Source organism: Pyxicephalus adspersus, chromosome 11, assembly GCF_032062135.1.
Source record: "Pyxicephalus adspersus chromosome 11, UCB_Pads_2.0, whole genome shotgun sequence".
NCBI classification, from domain to species: Eukaryota; Metazoa; Chordata; class Amphibia; order Anura; family Pyxicephalidae; genus Pyxicephalus; species Pyxicephalus adspersus.
Window position 1 is genome coordinate 41,724,451 of NC_092868.1, and position 24,445 is coordinate 41,748,895.

At 39.1% G+C, this 24,445-nt stretch overlaps 1 protein-coding gene across 2 annotated transcripts in view; it reads right to left on the reverse strand.

The window, feature by feature from the left end:
- Positions 1–391: 391 nt before the first annotated feature.
- TMEM240 (transmembrane protein 240) overlaps positions 392–24,445 on the reverse strand; it is a 50,039-nt gene continuing 25,985 nt past the window's right edge. For both annotated transcript variants that reach the window (XM_072426139.1, XM_072426140.1), the window contains exons 3-4: positions 18,173–18,381; positions 392–4,003 (exon numbers count right to left, since the gene is read on the reverse strand). In XM_072426139.1, the coding sequence (XP_072282240.1) occupies positions 3,855–4,003; positions 18,173–18,381 (358 nt within the window). In that variant the 3' untranslated portion in view covers positions 392–3,854. The remainder of the gene's footprint in view (positions 4,004–18,172; positions 18,382–24,445) is intronic.

Sequence of the window (24,445 nt, forward strand, 5' to 3'; positions counted from 1 at the left end):
CTGGTTTCTCCTACTTCTTTTATTATCCTGTACTGATGTATAAGCCAGTGGGAGAAACCATAGCATGTTTGGGGGGAGGGCGAGTATTTACATTGCTGGAGGTGTTAAATACCTGCAGCAGGATAGGAGCTCAGAAGTTGCAGAGTTTCAATACACCTAATGCAAGAAAGGTAAGCAGAATGCCTCTTTGTTAATAGGCTGGGCATAACTTACATATGACCTTGTAAATCAAAAGAATGATCTAGATGCCCATTATTCTCTACCAATAAAAACAAACCTGGCAATTATTTATTACTGTTTAGCATTTTGCAATATTTTCCAAAAACTCTCTGCTGCCACAGATGGAATGTAAGCTTGCGCGCACAATACGGACTGATGACCACGGGACATATTACCTTATGATATGTTTATTGAACTGAAATATAAAACATTTTTTTTTGCATTTTAGGACCCTACTACACAGTCCATTTCTCAGTGCCTTGCTTCTGGATCCTTTCACATGGACCATTCTCGTTCACACAGTAGTGACAGGAAATAATAAAAATAAAACAACAGGAAACTTTAAGAAATAATAAGTATCTGGCATTCTGCAAAAAAGAGGGAATTCAGTTTGCAGTTAAACACTTCCCTGAATCACAGCCATCTTCAGTGACAAACGTTCAAAACTGTCCCTGAAAACCAGGGATATTTGGCAACTAGCACAGTTTTTCCATTATATACTTTTATAAATAGGATTTAATTTATAATAAAAGTGATCTAATAGCCGTCTGTTATGCTCACAACTACCAATCAGATTCAAGTTTCAGATTTTTGGCAGCCATGGCATATGTGTGTGAAAAGGAACCAACTTTTATCCGTTCATTGCATGAATTTCTACTGAACTTGAAGTGTAAATAAAACCAAAACTTTTTTCTATAGTTTGGATTTAGTAGGGAACTGTTAGCAACCTAGTCATTTTTTTTTTTTCTTTCTTTTTCATTATTTGTCCTGATGGCCATTCTCCTAGAAAAGTTTATTTGTCAGGATAAATGTGCAGGAAATGTTTTTGTGTTGGAGAAATATCAATTAAACACCAAAAGAAGGGAAAACTTTCACTAGTGGCATTCGTGTCCAAGAGGATATTTGCCTCATTGTGATTTTATCCTATTTCTTCTTAAGTCTACAAGACGGGAAATAAAGGAAAATCTATTTTTAAAAATCTGACTGATTAAAACTAGTCCCAACTTCTTTTCAGCAAGTGTTGGCTTTAGCTACTCTTTAAATGCTCAGTAGGCATTCACCTTACAAAAACCACTTTGCCTTCCAGCGCACGGCAATGGGTACGGTTTATACTTCAGACCCCTTAGATATCAGAATGGATGAATATAAGAGGTTTGATGTTGTGTTGAAAATAAAGTGCTTTTAATGAAAACTAGCTTAATTTTGTACCTTGGCTAGGACTAAAATGCAACAATGTAAAAATCCTAATTTAGCATATCTAAATATGGCTTCAGCTTTCACCACAAAAAATATATATATATATTCTCCAGTACAGATAAAAGCAAACAATTAATAAACCTGTTGAGGTGCACTAAAACTAGGCATATGCAATGGAAGATACACAAAGAAATACACATACACTGCACTCCTTATCAGGAGACCACAAGCAGACCTTCAAAACATCTCAGCGTAATTTATATACCCAGCTAGGCGACATCAACGAAACTCGTGAGAGAAAATCAAAGACAACGAAAAATGGAAAATAATGTTTAGAATGACAGAGAGAGAAATTTTCATGCAAATCTCATGGAGCTCTACCACATTCCCATGCAGTTCCATTACTGCCGGCGCCATCTTGTTCATTGTCATCATTTTATATTATTTTAGGACCTTACAGAAAACAAGTACAAGAAACGTTAGGGGGGATTAACACAAAACAGAAAGTGTTGGCATTGCTCTATGGTTGGATTCCACTCAAGCCTTCTGCTAGTCACTTGCCACTCGGCCATGACAGTCTGTGATGGTAGCCACAGCAGGCGTTTTTTAAAGATGCAGTCCTAAATTGTCAAAGGAAATATTTATATAAATATATATATATATATATATATATATATTTATTTATTTTCTATTTTTTAAATTCTATTATAATAAATGTGTTGGCCTTCCCTAAATCTTAAGCATAAATATATAATTGCACTGAAACCCATTGAACCCCACTATGTTTCTACTTACGGATCACCCCATCATCTTATGTGACAACATTTTTTAGCAGTACTATGTAAATGGGGCATTTGGTAAAGAACTGAGAACTGAGAGGTACTGTACCACAGCAACATTGGAAGTGTGGGTCCATTTTTAGTTTAAAATAAAGATCTATGTTAAGAACTCTGCAATAAATGTTATTTAAGTTATAAAAAATAGGAGCAGGTACAATAGAAATAATTTTTTACTCTTTGAAAAAAATTGCCGTATGGGTACATTTTTTTTTATAATTTGGAATACTATGCTATCATAAAATACATTTTATATTAGGTATTTCTTTACAATTTGATGCTTATGTATTTAATACTTTCATAAAGATGTCAACTATTTTCTTTCCTTTTTACAAAACTTCTGTACATTCATTTATTTAATACAGAATGATTTTTTTTCTTTCTCAATATTCTCTGCATTTAATATACTATTAGTGACATGCCAATTAATATTTTTCCCCTTCTCCATTTTTCTTGAAAACAATATGCCATGTTTAAGGTCAAATTCAAATTTGAAGAAGGGTTTTAAGTTTAAAATTTTCCTAGACAAAACCTAAATTAAACAATACATAGTGAAACTAAAAGGAACTTTTTTTCCTAAAACATATTTAAAAGGTGGATTGACATTTGGTAATTTCATCCATTTTTTTGTTGTGAACCCAATAAAGAAAAAAGTGTTTCTATATGATATAATTTTCCTCTTTAGATCTCTTTTTTTTTTTGTAATATTTTTTACGTCAGAAGTTCTAGTTTGAAAATTGCCCTCACATTAAGACCACAGATAAACGGTCACACATTATAACATTTAGCACAATTTTTTTTGTTGTTTTTACATTTTTCTTACATATCTTGAAACATAGAAAACTAGTTGATCATTTCACAACAAAGTATATGTCCAGGGAGAAAATAAAAATGATCTGTAAAAATACTATTTTTAGACAAGTGGAGCTGCACTTTTAAAAAAAGCTGCTTTTGGCACTGCTTACAAGCAAACAGTAAGACGAGGTTAATGAGGAAGAACAATTCAATGAAGACCATTGCATCGTCAGTAGAGGTAAGGTCTTGATTGTATGTTCCTAAATTTGGCACAAAAAGACTCAATCATTCACCTACGGAACTGTGACTGTAAGGACAAGTTATGTTTTTTTTTTTTCTACAAGTGCCCATACAAAATCTTACAATACATGACACTTAGCAAGAGTTGACACTCAAATCCTCCACTCCCCCAACACTACAAACACACATAAAAGGTAGAGTAAGTCTTGAGGTTTCCACACCTTACACTTTTTGAAATTTTCAGAGACACGTCTTTTTTTTTTTTTTTTTTTTTTATAATTTTAGTTGTCGTTTTTTACATATTTACAGAAGTTCATCACTAAAATCAGATTCCAAGAGACATGAACCCAGGTCCAAGATTTTCCTTGCCCTTTCTATGTGGAGTCTCTACCCTACCAGATAAGGGCTGAAGCAAAAAAAAAAAAAGGCCTGAAGGAAAAAAAACAGTTTTCCTACTGTCTTCCCGTTTCGGAAAATGAATTCACTGTGTTTTTCTTTTTCCTCAATAGGAAAGAAGAGTTCTATATATCCCCTGAAGGTAGAGGATACTGTCTGTGAGTGGCCCCCTTAAAGATGTCTAGGACTCGGGTGACCATTGTGGTAGAGCTTCTGCTTGATGTGAACCATGTTTCCACTGGTATCGTCGTACTGCCGCGGGTGACGTTTTCGGAAATCCCTTAAGTTACAAAACTTAGGAATCCACGACCATGAGTTGTCTGTAAAGAAAAGGAGACATTTAGAATAAGTGAGTATTTATTATTTAATAAAGAAGATTTTTTACTGCATATTGTTCAATAAAGGTGCCCGAAATGGGCAAAGTGACAGTACATTTTTAAAGTCCATCTACGACCTACATCAATTAAGGTTTCCCACCCTCCATTCAGGGTTCTATTGCTCAGTTAAAGCCACCCAAAGAAAACCTATGCTTTCAGGTATGGGGAAGACCATGATGTGTTCCATTATTGACCAGTCAATAGGTATGTCAATTGGCAAATCATTTAGGTGAACCAAGTTAATTTATACTACAGCTTACAAACAGGGAAATAGGAAAGCTTCCACTGTATGAACGTAACCTTACTCAGCCACCTCCAGTTTCCTGTGGCATCCTAAACACTCCAAATCCAACACCACCAATGTAAATTACAACCAAAGCCAATATGGACACTGTGCTGCCTACCCTCTTTTGCTTTTGACCAGTGGATACAAGAACCAGTTTACAAAAGGCTTTTCTACATGGTGGGCATACAGGAAACCATCATAACTCGTTATTGCTCATTAAATATATAAAATATTCCCACTCTAAGAAATTGATACAGGATGAATGTATTGGAGCATACTTTAAGCACAGTACTATCATCTAGTTTTCTGATGATGGCGATAAATAGGTCACAAAAAATGTGAAACACCTGTTGAGATAAAGGCTTCAGGCTTCTGACCAGATTGTCAGTTATAATTCATTTATGTTGGCTGGGATCACTGACCCTAGTACTTTTTGAGTTGCTGACCTGGAACAAAGATGTATTTCTGAAAAGTTGAAGGAAAGTCACAAGTACTTATCTGAATGTTGTTTCTGAATCAGCAATAGGGAGGCAGAGGTAGGGAGGTGCAAAGTGTGCCACTATACGAGGGCACCAGACCCTCCTCAACCAATTGTACCTTAAGTCAGTTTGACAGGGGCCCCCAAGTCAGTTTCACAATGGCATCCACTGTTGGCTATGAAAACTGGCTGGACAGCAGAAGTCATTTTTAGGAGATCTGAGTAATAGTAGCCTCCATGTCTTTGTTGTTGTCCCCACCAAAAAATCCTTAAAACAGTTTTCTGTAATGGAAGAGCTTTTTTAGTTGCCTCACCGTTGAGCTGCATCTCCTTTCTTTCTCGATTGTGCCTTTTAGTGGTATAGGGGCCGGAGGAAATTTTTTGGGGCAGCAACAATGTCTCATTAAGACTGGCCAATTTATTTTACTGAATCCCTATACTAATTAAAGTAAACTGAGATGGAGGTTTCAGTGTTTACTAACACAACCTTGAGGTTGACCTCCACTGTCATTCCTCTTTTATTTCAGAATATGACAATTTTCATTATAAGACAAAGCTTAAGATCCCGCTGTGATCATTCTTAGCGCATGCCCTTATGAGAATGATGGTAATATTAATCGGCAGTATTTTGTGTTTAATGGACCCCCTGAGTGCACAATGCTGACAGAGTCATAAGACACTTCAATACTTTGAAACACGTCCCTACTTACACCCTGCCTTTACCCACTCAATTCATTATCCATTGTCTGATTTCTCATTTCACACCAAACCTTCAAACTGACAACCCCCGTGGTTACCAGTGCTTCCTGCAGATGTAATTCTCAGAACACAGAATGAGAGGACATACCTTGAGTTATTGCATGCTGGATCTGCCGCAAAATACTAATTACAAATGTTTTAATTCCTATAACGTTGGGTCATTCAAAGCATCTCTTGGCATACAACCACACTGTGATGTGTTTTGACAGATAAACCACTGCTATAAAGCAAAACGTTCTCATTTCTCACTTACTATAGCAGTGGTCACCAACCTTTCTGACCTCAGGGACCACTAAATACACCGAACTCGGACCGTGCATGCGCAGAGAGCCGTGTGTCACTCAAAGGGGAAAAACGTCCCCCAAAGTAACGTCATGATGCCAGAACCCCCCAGTCTTCCATCGCAGGCTCAGACACAACAAAAGTTGTGCCCACAGCCCTGCACTACTGTCCCCCCAGGATGTTTAGCAAGCAGGTCTGAGCCTGCGATAGGAAAGTGGGTGGGTTGTGTGCATACGTACTACAGCATTTGACAACCACTTTGACGAGCAGTTAAGTGGGGTTGAGTGCAGTTGAGGTTGTCATTTGTTTCTTCCTCCAGAGAAGAAGGCAAAGGCCCGTGTGGCCAAAAGCGGTCTGTTGCTTCCAGAATCCACAATCCACTGCAAATGCGTACAAATGCCTGCATGAAATGGTTTCCGACTGATCCTATCCATTTAAACAGGAGTGGTTTGGAGCATGGTTGAGCCTGCAGTTAACCAAAGACTAAATTTGCCCTAAAAAATCTCTTGTAATGTTAATTTATCAGTGTATGTTTGTTTAAAAATCAACCCCCAAGATTATGGTAGTGGGATTAGATTGTGAGCTCCTCTGAGATACATTTAGTAACATAACTATGGGTGTAAAGTGTAAAGTAGGCTGGCTTTAACTTCACTAAAGAAGTTTCATAATTGATGATTGAAGGCAGAATTAAACCAGTAGAATCCTGGAGCCCCCAGAAGATATTAACCAATATCTGCAAGTATATGAAGAAAATTTGGAGAATATGGCTGGTTGACCTGTCGAAAAATCCTCCAGTGTGATTCACTCAGTCTACTTACAGTACGTTCATCCTAACCTGGTTTTCTTGGGTGCGTAATTTTTACCCAACATGAGTCGACTCAGAATGAAGTAGCTCCTGCCTAGGCAACAATTAAATTTTAAAGCTAAATTCCTTGTAGATATCCTTCTGTCACCCTCCTGGCTGACGAGCTATGGCCCATGTCCTCTGAAGTGCCACCTCCCTACATCAGACTTGGCTAGCCACATACTATTCAATAATTTCTATTGATTAGATAATCAATTAGACAAAACTATCAAATGATTCAAAAGAATCGTACTTATGCTTGAACGTCATACTTGTGCAGAACGTCAATCAAAAATTAATCAAGCAAAGCATTTTTTTTTTTTGGTCGATTGGTTAACAACTGTACTAAAATTAGAACCACTTTTTGCATTGTGATTGATATTTTAAATAGGTATATTGGTACATGGAAGAATGTATAGGGAATACTTGTAGTCATATACTTGTTTTTAAAACAATTCTACTTATAAGTGCAATATAAAAAAAAATGTGTAGTGTATATTTAGTTTTAGTGTAAAATCAGGTAACCACAAAGTGATCTAGTGCCCACATTTTTTTCTCTTCCTTTAGTGGAGGACCAATCATTTAGGGCAATCCATTTGGCCTTTCAAGGTTGCTTGCCCAATCATTACTTATAGAAGAAAAACAGAGGCTTGCATATAAATTTAGCTGTATCTTTGGATCTGTTGAGGTCAACACTGCAAATATTCTGCTTATAACAATTCTGTACTCCATTAATATACCCTGACTTGGTGACACTTGACTTAAAGATGGAAAGTTCCAAGGTCCTTGAGCGTACGTTCTAGAGAAGGTGAAATGAACCTATATCCTGTATATTATTAGGAGTTTCCCAGCTATCACTTTAAGGATCTGAATTTTCTGAGACAGCCATTTACTTCCATAACAATAAGAATAAATGTCAGTCTTCCAGGTTTAAAGTGGTTCTAAAGCAATTATCCTTATCTCAGGCTGAAGGGAAGAAAGAATAATAGAGATTCCTCTTTGGAAATTCTAGAGGTTAATGACCTTGACATCAGAGCTGCTGGTTTTTTTGTCCAGACACCTTAGTTTTATGAGCCTGAAAACAATAAATGTGTTAAATCAGCCTAATACATTTTTTTCAGCAAAAGTATAGGAGAGTACATATCATCTATGTTACTGGGGTCAAAAAGGACTACAGAGGGCATGATGAGTATTCCCGAGAATGCCGGAAATTATTTGTTAAGTTTAAACAGTGGATTTTCTCATTAGTGGCCAGATTCCTATAAATCTTTTGTGATAAATAAAAATTTATAACTGGACCAATCGGTAGTCTCATACCCTCCTTTGGCTTACAGTATCATCAGTATGCTGATGACACTTAAATCTATCTGTCCACCTTTGACCTGTCTCCCTCAGTCCTGGATAAGGTCTCATGCTGTCTGTTGGCCATATCATCATGGATGTCTGACCGATTCCTGAAACTCAACCTGGATAAAACAGAACTCATCACCCCCCCCCCCCTCTCTCAAATTCCAAGTCTCCCCCTGACATATTCCTAACTGTTATCAACACTGTTATTCGGCCCTCCCCTCAGGCACGTTGTCTTGGTGTCACTTTTGTCTCTGCCCTCTCATTTACCCCCCATATTCAGAACATTTCCAGGTCCTGTCACTTTTACCTACGCAACATCTCCAAAATCCGCCCCTACCTGTCCCCTGAGACCACCAAACTCCTTGTACACGCTCTTATCATCTCTCGTCTGGACTACTGTAACCTCCTCCTCTCTGGTATTCCACTAACCCGACTCTCTCCTCTACAATCTAATATGAATGCTGCAGCCAGACTCATCCATCCTTCCCATCGCTCCACTTCTGCTGCATCTCTTTGTAGTTCTCTTCATTGGCTTCAATTTCACCTTACAATAAAGTTCAAGGCTTCAAATCTCCCCACAGTTCTTGTTCCACTTACCTTTCTGACCTGATAGAAAAATACTCCCCTAGCCCCTCTCTTTGCTCCTCCAATGACCTACTAATGGCTTCCTCACTCATAACCTTGTCACATGCATGGCTTTAAGGTTTTTCTAGAGCTGCCCCAACTCTCTGGAATGGTCTTCCTCATCCTATTCGGCTTGCTCCTACTTTCGGCTCATTAAAAAGAGCACTCAAAACCCATCTTTTCAAAGTTACCTACCTGTCCTCGTCTGTCTCTTGAACCCTCACTACTTCCCACCACTCTATATCCCCCCTCCTACTGTGTGTTACTTCCCCCACCTCCTAGATTGTAAGCTCTTCGGGGCAGGGTCTTCTCCTTCTCCTGTGTCATTGTTTCTATCTGTCTGTCACTTGCACCCCCTATTTAATCACTAGCTCTGCGTAATGTTGGCGCTATGTACATACTTAATATTAATCATTTTCCACTGCCACTTGCTGTTTATATTCATACAATCTATCAACATCTGCATGGCATATTACAAGGTTGGTAGTGATAACAGTGGGCTATGCCTACATATCCGCTACTTCTTATCCCCATCAGAAGCCTATGTGAAATGGTGGCAACATAGGAGTGCAACTGGGAGACAGGAACAGAGTATGGCAGGATCACCAGATACTATTTAATTGAAAACTGCAAACCAAAAATGTTAGTTTAAAAGTATTACTGAAAAAAAGGAGGTAAATCCACTTTGTGAATTTCAAATGTCATTGAAAGCTGCGGAGCTGATCCACTCATTATAGGATATCCTCATAAATCTACACGGGAAGGTTACAAGACCAGTCATCCTAAAGACCCATACAGACATCCATGGATGTCAGATGATTGTTGCTGGAAACAATTTGTACACACAGCATTGTTCTGTTCAATGCGCGGAGGCAAGAGAGTGCCACCTTACTGTGTTCTTCTCCATGGGAGTGCACACAGGACATTCCTGATTGGTTGTTAATTTCTCTTTAGGCACCGCTGGGGAGCTTAAATGCTAGTCCTCATGCCCAAGTCATGAAGATCACCTTGCAAAAGTCCACTTTGTTCCTCGGAAATCATTTCACAGTTTGAATTTGCCTTGATATGGACACACTGAGCAGAAAATGGGAACAAATTTCCAAAGTCTCCAGTGGCAGTGGCATAAAAGCTATCAATTCTACTACTCCCTACTGAGTTTCAGTGCCACCTCTTTTGCCAAATACTCCATGGAAATATACTGGACTGTACTAAAGTATTCTTTTAAACATGGTGATAAAAATAAACTAGAAAAACTGGAATTTATTTTCCTCAATTCACCAAGATTGGCAGATGTTCTAGTAATCAGCTGCTTCATTGCTACATTGTTTATTTGAGAGGACAGTGCAACCAAATATCATGCAATTCATTTTGGAGTGGGGCAAATAATTACAGCCATCTGGACGTTTGTGTAAAAAGTCTGTCTGGTGCTGTTTATCTAAGTCTTTAGTATGGAAGTGTATAATCCTTGAAGAAGTACCTACCTACATGACCAAGCCAGCTAGAAGTATGCATGCCTAAGGACATTTTTGTCACTTCTCATACATATCATAAAATGACCTCATCAGAGTGCTGCTAATTACTAAGGCAGTGGGGGAGCTTAATTTAGCAACTGACTTAGCTTAGCTTTAAGCGTATATAAATCCAGTTTTTTATTATTATTATTATTAATATTATTATGAATAATAATAATGTTGTTATTATTATTAATAATAATAATAATTTTCTGCATTGGATCACCCAAGACAATAGAGCATTATACGCTGCATATGGTGGTGATGGGCAACACTGCTTTTGCTTGAACAGATTTACATATCTTTAAGAAAGAAGTTTTCAGAGTAATTCCAGGAATCAAGTGGAACCAATCAATGAGCTTCCAATGCATTTTTAGCATACATTAGTTATGTTAAAATGATAAAGCTCAATTAGCTTACCTTTATCAAAGTTTTCTTTAATCCCCTGCAAGTTTAGAACACACAGCAGGAGTGTTATGTCTAAAGATTGTTCTCTTTTTGCTTCCAGCATCACCAATATATTCAAACTTCCAAGGCCAGTTTGAATCTGGTTGGTGACTACAAAGCATCATGGTGGTGGCATTTTCAGTTTTTATTTATATGAGAGGCAATGTTTAAGGTATTTTAGCATCCAGATAAATGGAAAAATGGCAAGCGGTGGAACTTTCCCACTACAGCAGTGTTTCAGTGACATTCTTTATTAGGTTGCATTCCCTCTATGTATCTGAAACTCACACTTTCATTTGTGTTTTAGTGTTCTTTAAAGTGGAACCAAAACATTGTGAGTAGGCAGGTTCTTTTTTAAAGAAGAGACAGGCATGCACGGCTTAGTATATGATCCTAACATAGCTTGCTGCCATGAATAAATGAACTGTCATTCACATATGTGGAGGTTGCAGTACTCCAGCCTTGCCAATCATGATGGCTGAAAATCTTGAACCTGGAAGAGGCCCAGGTAAAAATGTTGGTAGGAGATGTAAATCTAATGAAAAAATTGCAGGCAAGGAACTTTTTTTAAAGCAGAAGGGACATCACGTGTCCTTTCTTCAATAAAAAACCTCCCTGCTTGCACTTTAATATTTAAGTTCCTCTTTAAATGTATATTAAGCTGTTTGCCTGCAGTTTAACTTTAATTGTCCAAGCTGCTCAGATTCTAATGCCACTATGTCCATGGTCAATGCAGAAAATGATTCAACATGGCTTCATGCAGGGTGAATGTTGAGCTAGATTGTAGCATTTATCTGGATATAGGAAGATCCGAGAAAAATAAATCACTTTGTTTAATTAGTGAACTAATTCATGTCTCAGCATTTTTTGCTGGTGCCAGAAAAACAAAAAGTGCAATTCTGTGAAACATCAATTGTTGCCCTCTGCCAGAATTCCAGAGGCAGAAAGTATAATAGGCCAAATCCTATCAGCATGGGATCTGTCCTCTGACAACCTTGGTGTGTTTTTGATGAATTCTCCCTATTAAACCGTTCACTGATAAAGACACCTACAGAATATTGCTACTTAAATTGTACCCTTTATCAAACAATGCCTTCATTCTCTCTGTATATTTATTCTTCCATCTGGAATGCTTATCCATAGTCGCAATCTATTTACTATATATTAGGCTGTCTTTACATTTACTGAAAAATACAAGCATGGTGGCTTTCATGCAATGGCTTTTTTATCTGCGCCTAAAATAGCATAGATCTATACTACTAGCTTACATGCAACCTAAAGAATGAATAGCCTGTATGTGCCTTGGTTTCTATTTTTATTATGAATCCTTTGATCTTTTGGTCTTTAATGGAACTAGTCCTTAAGTTAGCTCAGACTCTGCGTCCACCATTCCACTATATAAAGGGAAGTTAAAGTTTAGCAAAACAGTTTAAATGCAGCATAAATGCCATCTGTGTCTTCAAGCAAGGAAAACACACAGCATACCTATACGAAGTGATTGACTGGGTTGGAAATTCCACCTTCTCCTCCTATGTGCCACCACCATGTGCTATCAGCTATTATTTACACACAGGATGCCAACTCTCTTGACATAGGGAATCTCAACTGTGGCCCCTGGCAACACCAAATGGCTGTACATATTATTAAGCAAGAGCAATACAGAAAGCAAATTTACATGGTTAGAGACCAAAGAAATGGTCAGAGGCTGTAGGCATTCTACAAGAGATGGTCAGGGACAGGAGACATGCTGCAACTGGACATGCTAAAAGTCAGACGTAAAAGCCTTCTACAGGAAATGTCAGACACTATACCATGCTGGGACATTCTACAAGACATCGTCGAAGACTACAGACATGCTGCTAGATATGGTCAAAAGACCTCAAACAAGCTCCAGGATGGGGTACGGTGCTGTGAGTATATAGGAGTCATTGGAGACTAAAGCCGCATACACACGTGCAATTATAGTTGCACCATTCTACTCTATGCAGAGTGCTGTGCATTCAGACGATGAACGACGTACGCTGTACAGACTTCATATTCTCGTCCGGCCCTGAGCCGATTATCGAGCGAGAACCATTGGAAGTGTGTATGTAGCTTAAGGATATTCTTCAGGAGTAGGCGATAGGAGACACAAAACGTCCTTAGATAACCGCTATTGCATCCCTTTTACTTATCATTGCTTCCAGATGTTTGCTCCCTACAATGTCCCCAAAAATTCACTATATTTCCATCAGCAAGATAGAAGAGTTCAGAGGTATAAAAAACATAAAAATGGGAAAGGATATACAACACAGGAAAAAAAGTGTGCTGTGAATGGAATACTTAAACCAACTAGAACCCAGTCTTAAGAATATTTTTCCTTTCAGACTGGGTAAGGAAAACACAGACTTAGACTCAGCGTACCTAAACTTAACATTTTAATTTTTCAAAGAATGGTACACAACCCTTCTAAATATCCCGGGAGACTCTGGCAGCTCCTTCTGCACATGCCTGATCTTTCTTCCACAAAGGGGAAAGAAAAGGTGATCTCACGCATGTGCAGGGAGATGGGCTCTCTTTTTTTTCCCTCTTCTCAGCAGCTACGTCTCCTGATCTCGCACATGCGCAATGTGAGATCAGATGAAGTAGCAAGAAGAAAGAAAGAAGACGGAACAGAAGATAGAAGATGGCAGGACACGGCCTTCCTCTATGCCAGGATGAAGAAGAATTCCAGGACGACGCGGGACCGGATCACGAGAAGGACCAGCGACATTGAGGGATCTGCGGGATTAAAGGTAAGTGTAATTGTTTTTAGTTTAGTTCCACTTTAAGTCTGCAGGCACCCTTCAGGATACGTAATGAAGTCCATCTATAAATGTTTCACCCAAAATTGACCCAACATTCAATGTTTACAATAGATTCAATTAGAAAAATGTATGAATGTAAATTTACATGTAAATATGAATGTAAATATCTAATTAAATCCAACTAGAAATTGTGAGAACAGTGTGTACTTTTAAAGTAAACATTGGGTGAATCTTATGAGAAAACATTTATAAATAGACCTAAATGAGTGGACAAAGGTATATGTGGCCTCATGTTGGGCACCATAGACATAAATGGTTTGCAGCGGAGTTATTCATCTCTTTTGCAATCATTTATAAATAATAAATCTATCCTAAAAGAATCCAAAATCCCAAGAACAGATTGTAAGGTGATGCTCGGAAATGTCTCTGCACTCGAGCGCCTTGTCAAAAATATTCATAAGTAGAATGTGAAAGTCTATGATAACAAGAGGCTGAATCTGGCTGACCTGCATGACAATTGTGCAGCTGTGCACCCAGAGCTCTTCCTAACAATAAAATCCATGCACTGCAATCTCAGTCTGGAAAATCTAGAACACTTCTGTAACACAATAGAGCTATTTTCAGCTGATGGCAGATATGGGTCCATCGCCACTCACTACAGACACCTGTCTGCACTGCAATTCTCTAGAGCAGTCTCACGGAAAAGCTAATGAGAAACTAATAGACTTTTAATGAAATTAGAAAAGATGTGTCCTAGGTGTCCTATAATTGCAACTATTGTCTGTTTCCACGTCAAGATTCTCATTAAAACCATCAATCCATAACCAGCTATCTCTACTTGTAATCCTATATTAATAACTCCCACTCCTATACATTGCTGGACAATTCTGGTTATTTGTAAAGATCTATCTTCTGCCACAGGTGTATGCTAGTTGTACCTTGTTAGACACTATAAATATTAAAGTAGACTTGACTATAATCTCCAAAATCTCCCATGAGATGTGCAAGAAAAATAAAAAAAGCAAACAAATTTGGGTGGTAAAGAATTTTCTGGGAATTATCTTATGGTGTTCTTTTTCTTGCTGCTGGGGAGATTCTCTCCTCTATTTGTCCTGGTGATCACTGCCACCGAGACAGAACATGGGCAAAATCCAGAGATTAGAGTTGTCACCAGACTAAGGGGTGTTTTATTTCAACAATTGTCTAAGACATCTATTCTCACCAGGGCTCTGTGGAACCCCAGGGTTCCCCTGGAGCAGTTTTTCTTGATCTTTTTACATGGGGGAACCTTATTAAATAATGTTAAGGTCTTCAGGGAACTCCCGCTATAATTACTATATCCTCAACTCACAGTATCTTAGGGTGATGGCCATTTGGAAGAATGTCTCATATTTCTGGCCATTGGAACATTAGGCTACCACCCTCACTGAACAGAAAAAAATTATTGGTTTCTGTTAAACTAACTTAAGGAGTCACAAACTGCTCATTACTCAAGAAACAAGTAGCAACCCCTGAAGGGACCCTGGGGCAATCATTTTTTGTTGGAGCCAGCTACATGTCCCTATTTTTAGGTGTCATTCTAGCAATGCGGGTAGAGGGAATTATTTCCACTGGCCACTTTTTAAAAGGGATTTTTCCCATTGGCTCGAACAAAATAGATTCTATTAAAGGTTTTCCTGAGACCTGATAAAATGGACAATTGCAATGCAGACGCAGAGTGGATGGTGTGGGGGGCTGGCAGGGTGCTGTCTATAGACATAATAACATGGGCAGCAAGGTGGCTCCGTGATTAGCACTCTGGCCTTTGCAGCGCTAGGTCCCGGGTTCACATTTTAGTCAGGACACTATCTGCATGGAGTTTGCAGGTTCTCCCCGTGTCTGTTTGGGTTTCCTCTGGGTACTCTAGTTTCCTCCCACATCCCAAAAACATATTAATGACAAATGACGACTGATATGACTATGGGCTTTGTACAGCGCTGCCTGACATGATGGCATTATATAAATACTGTGTGATAATAATCCTCATCCCTCATCCTCAGTCTCACATCCAACTCTGTTTTAAGCAAATCTGGAGAAGTGGACACTCATGGCGTGTTGTATTTACATACAGACCACCCTACATAATGCCAAAATGTGAAGCAAACCTCCATGATTTAAAAAAAATACAATACAGTTAACATAATTGCAACATTGTGGCTCTAATAATTCTTAAAGTCTTTTTGTAGCACCTTATGATGTGTTTATAGATCATCTATCGGCTTCCTTAATGCAACACACAATAACACGCTACATGAGCGGTAACATATGAGTATCAATGTAAGCTGATTTTGTCATTTATAAAATAAGAATAAAAAGTGTTGGATTTAGGGACAAGATTTGCATAGCTTTTCCCCTCTACTACCCCCTACATATTTTCGCACAGAATCGGGCTGATCCATTGTTCGGACCATTGGTATAAATTGTCTAGAGTAAAATAAACATCGGGGTGGGAATAAGCAGAGAATGACAGAATGAGAAAGAGCAGTTTTAAGTCATTATGGTCAATCACAATTAATTTAATTTATCTAGCTTGGACACAAGGGACCACGGTGACAAATGAAATGATGAGTGCCTTGTCCTCTGTTAATACACTGCTTCATCTCTATGCTGAAAACAGGTCAGGCATTAAAGCTGCAGCATGTCTTTATTTCTTTTATTTATTTATAATACAATTGTACATTCTTTAGTGTGGTATAGTAGTATATATAGAGTACATACACCACTAATATCAGCCCCTGTCCCTATATATAATCAGATGACCTTTCCAAAAGGAATGTGCACACTGACAGACAAAGAACGCCCATACATCTGCAGACTGAACATATAAATTGCAGAATCTGTCCATTACAGGAGCTGAGAGCTAACCACTAGGGCTCCATTTAGACTTGTGCATTGCAGTAATGTGCTGCTACACATTTTACCTGTGTTACCGCAATGCATGGTAATGCACTAAACTATGGGTAGTGGCATTCTCCCATAGAGGTGCCATCTTTATTCATGTACATAGCCAGCCCACCACAATGCATATGTGCAAACAATCTATGCTGCAAGTTTATTAAAACCATTGCCGTGCATTGGCAGCCCATTCCAATCAATGCATAAAATAATGCACAGGCCACAAAAGTCGGCCCTGAACATTGCCCATATATATTATTATGAATAAGACAGCCCTTGGCACACAAGAAATACATAAGTTTTGAAATACCTCCTCCCTATGTCATTGATCATGATAAAAAGATTTGAAATCTGCATGCAAAATTAGAGGCAGCTGTTAGCTTCATATTTATTTTTGACTTGGCCATCTGTGAGTCATTTCAATAAAGAATGCCCTGAACCTGGAAGTTCTGTGAAAATATTCACTCTGCCTTCTGGGTCTTGTCATGTTGGACATGTCAGCATAGAACGAAGTCCTGGAGCCCCCCTATAGCTAGTGGAGGGCTAGTCACTGCTAATTTGACTTCTCTTATCTGATATGACAATAAACAAATACGTTTATATAGACATTTATACTAGATTTGGAACTAAAGTCCACTAAGAGTATACTATAATAATTTTCAGTGCAAGAATCAAAATATTTAGTTTTATGTGTTGTCATTTTTCAAGCTAAATTATAAAAAATTTGAATCTGTGTTTTAGTTTGATTTGCTTACTTAGCTTATTATTTCTTATAAAAGGAATTTGAAAGTGGTTTTGTGCATAATTTATTTTGTAATTGTTACATTCAGGCTAAAATAATACCATTTTTTGTTTAGTATGGTAAATTGTAGATACATTGCATATTATGTTTTGACATCTCCTGTTTGGACATTAGATCCCTGGGCTATGTACATGTTGGATGGGCAAAAACCTGACGTGTACAGTGTTCCCCTGAGATTGCCATCAGTCTGCCATGGTGCATTGATAAATGACTTGTTAGGAAGGACTGCTGTGCTTTTTAATGGACAAGAGCACAGCCAAGTGCTTCTCACTTGTCCTCCTCCTGTCAGTGGAAGCGATCACAAAACTTTTTCCAGCATCCTTAATCTCACATGTGTATGTAACCTTAGCCTTAGAGCTCGTTCAGAAGGTAAGTGAAGTTGAAGTGTTCCTCACAACTGTGAATCGTATGCACAATTGTGTGGAGGTCGTAGTACGCAGTTGAAATGCTGGTTCATTAGGAATTCATGCAGTGGCTCAGGTAGCCAGGATAAGAAGCCACCTGGGAACTGCTGTTCCCCCTATTTTCTTGATCTCCAGGCTTAATTTTCTTCTTTGATATGGAGCCTGTTTACAGAGCTCAGCAGCTCAAGTGTAAAATAGGTACATGCTGCCACATGATCCTTTGGCTTTAATAATGTTTACATCTCTGATCTAGAACAAGCATTTGCAGAAGAGATATAAGCAATTGAAGGCTACATGTTTCCCTTTAGAAATGTGTTCACGAAATTTACATGCAGGAGTAAGTTTCTTAATAAAACACTGATCATGCCCTTCTACTTTCTGCAGGTGCACTAGAACCAGCTCTTTTATTATTTACAGATGCTAAGAATCTGCTATAGCATTTGCTATCATGTGTGCAATATATGTGGTTCAGTTAGAGGATTTCATTATTTTGTTTCCTGGCATTTTACCAGATTTGATATGACAGTATCTATAAAACAAATATGAGATTGTATAACTCGATTATCCTATTATTAGAGGTAATAGCCAGCAAGCCAAAGACTTACCGTATCTCCTACTGGTCCGCCATGCCCTAACAGCATAATGCAGAACCCCGTCCATCCAGACCAAGAACCAGCTTATACAAAATCCCAACAACAGTCCCAGCATCAGGTCAATCTCCTGCTTTGTTACATTGTCAGTGACAAAGTAATTCTGTGATGAGTCCACCACTGACTGGTCTCCATCATACGGGATGACATAGTGAACATGGTACCTGCAGAAAACATAATAATAGAACAAGGATACACAAGTTAGTGATAAAGCCCACACAAGGAATAATAGAGAATAAAAATCTGCTCCGCTGGGGAGTTGGTGGAGCAGACACTTATATTCTCTCCACCAGGTGAACATGTGCTTTACAATAGTAAAAAGTTGTGTTACTTACCAGATGACAGTAATGCAGAGATATGGCACTTCTTGTCCCAAATGGGAAGCTCATCCCTCAGGGGACCACAGTACCTCTGCCCCATGGGTGTCCTCAGGTCAAGTCTATGCAACCTAGATGGATCAGGTATCTGCACATGAATCATGCTTGTGATAATTCCCAATATCGATTGGGAAACATGTTACTTATAGATGGATCCCAGCAACTGTCATGATTCGTACTATTCTCTGCAGCTGACACAAATCATGAATCCTGGGTCAAATGACCTGCCATGTACATATACGATGGGCTGTAGCTGTGCAGGTCCTGGAAAAAATATTACCTGCTGCTTCCCTATCTGACAGCAACCGTCTGTACTGCCTTTCGCCAGTTGCTCACTTTTTTTGCCCCCCTTTGATCTCCTCTTGTACTGCAACCCTATCAGTCCCTCCCTTTACTAACCCCCACATCCTGATCAGGTTCCAGTGTACCACCCTATAAGTTCTTGACTTTATTGCCCCTTATCATGTCTCCCTTTTACTGCCTTCTCTCAGTAGTAAGTTACATACACACGTGCAATATTTGTCGTTGGAAAGGATCTTTCACGATCCTTTCCATTGACTTATGACTGCACGATGCATGAACGAGTGCTGTACATACAACACCATTCTGCTCTATGAAGAGGGAAGGGGGAGAATGATGGAGCGGAACCCTGCTGTGCGCTCCCCCCTTCGCTTCTATTAGGATCGTTCGTCGTCCACCGTCCCTGGATCCGCCAGGACGGTCGTTTGGGCAATGGATGACAAGTGCTGCACATACACCAGATTCTCGTCCGCCCTCAGCTGATTATCGGACGAGAACCATTGGACATGTGTACGCGGCCTTACTTTATTAGTTCCCTTTTACTGCCTTCCACTGCCCCCGCCCCTGGTCTCATCAGTTCTCTTTTTGATGCCCTTGTCCCCACCCCCTCCTTTAGTGTCTCCTGTCAGATTCCCCATTACTGCTCCTCCTGGCCTTTACCATTCTACATTGGTAGACATACTTGGCACCCCTATCGAGATGCCCTCACCAAGGATCTTCTATAGTAGACAGGAAATTATATGCTGACCTTCCACCCCATGCATCCCCTGCACTTGGTTACTCGATATGTAAGAATGTCTTCTGACCAAGCCCAGTGGACACATGAGGCAGAGTGACTGGACTTGATTTATTAAAGCTCTCCGAGGCTGGAGAAGATACACTCTCTTCAGTGAACCCATGTGATCCAACAAACCTACATGGATTTCTTAAAAGTCATTTGCTATTTGTTAGCAAATGTTTTCAGTCCTGGACCAGATCCTTTCCAGGTTTGCTGGATCACCCAGGTTCACCAATAAAAGTGTATCCTCTCCAGCCTTGGATAGCTTTAATAAATCAGGCCCACTGCATTCTAAAGAGGATCTTTGGTGGGAACCACATGCTGCAGTAGTAATGAAGAACACTAAAGTGAATGTGGAGTCCCCCTGACAAATATCTAACTGTTAACAACACTGTTATTCGGCCCTCCCCTCAGGCACCTTGTCTTGGTGTCACCTTTGACTCGGCCCTCTCTTTTACCCCCCATATTCAGAACATTTCCAGGTCCTGTCACTTTCACCTACGCAACATCGCCAAAATCCGCCCCTACCTGTCCCCTGAGACCACCAAACTCCTTGTACAGGCTCTTATCATCTCTCGTCTGGACTACTGTAACCTCCTCCTGTCTGGTATTCCACTAACCCGACTCTCTCCTCTACAATCTATCATGAATGCTGCAGCTAGACTCATCCATCCTTCCCTCCGCTCCTCTTCCGCTACATCTCTTTGTAGTTCTCTCCATTGGCTTCCATTTCACCTGAGAATCAAATTCAAGCTCCTGTGCTTTGCCTTCAAATCCCTACACAGCTCTTGTCCCACTTACCTTTCTGACCTGGTAAAAAATACTCCCCCTGCCGCTCTCTCCGCTCCTCCAATGACCTACTAATGACTTCCTTACTTATAACCTCATCACACGCACGGATACAAGACTTCTCTAGAGCTGCCCCAACTCTCTGGAATGGTATTAGTCTGTCATTTGCAATCCCTATTTATTGTACAGCTCTGCGTAATATGTTAGCGCTATATAAATCCTGTTTATTATTATTATTATTATTATTATTAATAATAATAATAATAATAATATTAAAAAGTAGGTGGCAGTTGCAGCTTTGACCACATGACTATGTCACAATGAGCCTGAAAAATCTCTGATTTAGCCCAATTTACAGCAAACAACAACTTGTTTTGTTTAATCTCTATTTATATAACATCAGATGAGGCTGAACAGATGGGATCCTCATCTATCTACTTCACTCATCCATATTTTGAATTGAACAGAGAATATGCTTCTTTTGCAGTGGGTAGTGCTGGTGTCTCTCGGCAGTTGCTCAGCAGGGGATTTATGGTACCGAGTTCTGCATTTATGGCTGCAACCATTCTGACACAATGCAACAATAGCACAGGTAGTGAGGGCAATGCAGAGATACCAGGGGCCCCTGCCAATCAGCAGATGCTTGACTGCATTCATCAGGTCGTGGCAGAGATGAAACAAACATGCCAATGTTTGCTGTAAACAAAGAGCTGCACGGCTGAATACATCCTCAAGCACACACAATTTAGAAATTACTTAATGTTTCACACCTGCATGGATAGAATTCCCTGTTTATCTAGCGGAAAGAGACTAAGCTCTCACACAGGCTGACGGTTGTCAGTAGAACTGCAGAGGGTTTGTACTGTAAAAATTCTCTGTAAAAACATTGGGGCCAATTTACTGCTTTTTGGTGCCCTAATACATCTCGTCTTATGCCGTGCAGTAATTTGTGTTGCATTAAGGCTGCATTTGCATTTGGGATGCCAAAGCACCTTAATGTCTCAAAGAACGCACATTACTTTTTTTTTTTTAAAACGATACCTTGCATTACCCATTTAAACTTCCAACGAAGACTTGTATCTAATTGGTACCTGTTTTTTTATTAGCTGTTCCCCCATGGGACTATTTATCTTCCTGTTATGTCTGCCAATGGTGGTTGAAGTTGATTGACTTATGTCTTTTTTAGGACTAGGTAGGAATTTTAGCTAATAGGAAGAGGAAATGAGATAAAACCTCTACAACCGGAACAGACTACAAGAAATATCCATATCCCCCTTGTATCCAAACCATGACAAAGTTTTAGGTAGACTTCCACTTTAATTAAATATTGCCTTGATTACCCAAACATCTCACAACTGACCCAATTAGGAAAACTGCACAATTGGCGCTGACGTGAACAGTGGGGAGTGCTCCGTTGTCGGAGTTAGGGGTCGTACAGCCGCTAATAATCACCAGTCAATGAAAACATTGCCCACTATTTACTAACTTCACAGCTGGCAACATTCCCCCGCCTCTGGCAACCAACATTCACAAATCTTTGGTAAGGGATTGCTTTCACATGTCACATGTGAATGTTTACATTAGTTAAGGAACATATCAAGAGAAGGACACCTAAAGTTTGCCATAAACCTACATGAACTCCAATGCTGTTCCAATTATATTTGGAGCCATCTAACAATTCTAGAAGCAAACTAAACTAAAAAGTTGTGTTCCAAACAAGGCACTATTGCCCATGAAAATGGTGACATTAGAATGATGTTGATGAGGCCCCAGACATGAAAGCTGCAAAGATTTTGTTTTCACATGTCCCACCAAAATTTAAACAAGATACCAGTAGCCACAATGGCAAAAAATGAGGGAGCCAGATAATATGCTTTCTTTTTTTACGTGTATGTGTTTTTGGACTAATTATTTAGCAATTAAAAAATTGATTGGACCCATAAGACAAAATTGGCAGCTGATATGTGTACTAGGTCTCTGACACTGCAGGATTCACTAGATCTGCAATGAGATTTGGTAATGTTACTGTTCTGTTCACTGTTCTCTATGCTGGAGAGAAAGCTCTACCAGAGGACCTACACTGCAAAGATCTCCATGTTTCATTCTTGTGGGGATCTGTGAGTCCATCTTTCCTGCTGCTTCATTACCCCCATCAGTCATCAGGGACTGACATATAGAAAGAAAGTCCTATGACTCTACCAAGATAGCCACTTAGTAAGGAGGCACAGTGCAGAAAAAAATTTGGTAATAGGGTATTACAGAAAAGAACACAACAGTACTCATGGCTTGTACTTTGCCCTCCTTCTGCCTTCTTTGGGCTCAAATTCCACAACTCTTTTATGCCCTTCCTTACCACTCGACGATACAGCTCATTCATTCACTCACAATGTTCCCCCAAGTAGCAGAAATGCTATCAGCACCTCTGCATCTTTTATTCAAAGTTAAATTTGTCTTTTATGATCCATAAGTGTATGTGTGGTGGTGGAGGTATTGACTCACCATTGGAGTATGTATTTTTGGATTTTAGTTATGTTTTGTCAAAGTGAAAGTCCATCTGTTGTACTCGCCTCCTGCGTCTGTCTGGCTTGACAACACACCTTCTGCTCTTCATATTTACTGTGGAGTCATCATGACTTTTTAAGCACTATTGCAGTTACTGAGATATGTAAAGTGAACTGCAGACAAATCAAGATTGTTTTCATTATAATAGAATGTGTTTTTAAATGCGACTAGTATAAATACTTTAATGTACCAAGGGTAACAGACTGCAACAGTAAGGGGACACTCTGCTGCAATGCAGTATGCTGCCAATATATTACATAGAGTTTGCTGATATAAGTAGGAGTGGGACAGATGTGCGAGGGAATACATTGATCAAACATGTGATGTACAGGGACCTGTCAAATGTTAGAAAATCTACAGATAAATAATGTTGCTGTATATGCTGACATGATGGAAATGCATTATTGGAGATACAATGGGGGACAAAACTGTTTTGTCATGACAGAATTTGGTCATTTAAAATCACAATATCAGTATAAGATCAAACCTTGCTCTGTCCTTATTGATGTACCCAAAAACCAGCGGGTCTTCATATTTCTTATACCTTATACATTTTATGTGTGGAGGTGTGCCCCAACATTGTGCAGAAGGTTGTTTGTTGGTACCATAACTTCCTTTCTCCATTCCTCTAAGTAACCATTATAACAGTGGTTACTTAAAGACCTAAAAGTTATGTCAAGTGGGTTCTCCCATGTTAAAAAGAAACACTGCCCTATAGTAATTCCCTAGTAAGCCTCAGTTCTACTGTATTCTATTGCTGTGTTCCTAAATTCCGCATATTTCATCACTCTTTACAGGTAATATCTGAGATTGCTATAGTGAGAACCTCAGATCAATAACTGATTGTCTTGCATGGGATTCAAATGTTGATCAAACGTGCAAATGTTAATCAAACGGGTTGATTTAACAAATTGATTATTAACAGGAATATAGAGCCTCAGACATGAATTATTTCATTTACACATTTTGAAAATTATAGGAGATACAGAGATGCTCTCTATGAAGAGGGAACCTTTCATCTAAATGTGATATATCCATAATAGAATTATACTCTATAAACACATCGGGTAATTCTGTTACATACGGTGCCACCACTTTAAACCACTTGTAAAAGCAGTCCAAAAAAAGCAAAAAAGGGCAAGTCACCAGTATTGCATGTAGGCACATACATTACTGACTTACCAAGACTTGTTCTACACATTATCTGTGTGTGGAGGAGATCATTGTGGTGGAAAAGCAAGGCTTTGCTTCATCAAGTCAAACCTCCCCCCTATTACTGATGATCTGATGACTGGATGGGGCATTTATAAATAAGTGGCAGGTACATCACTACTGTTTTTCAGGAGAAATTAAAAACAAAAAGTATGGCTTAACAAAATTTCTAGATGTTGCCTATAAGATAGCAAATCTTCACTTTTCTAA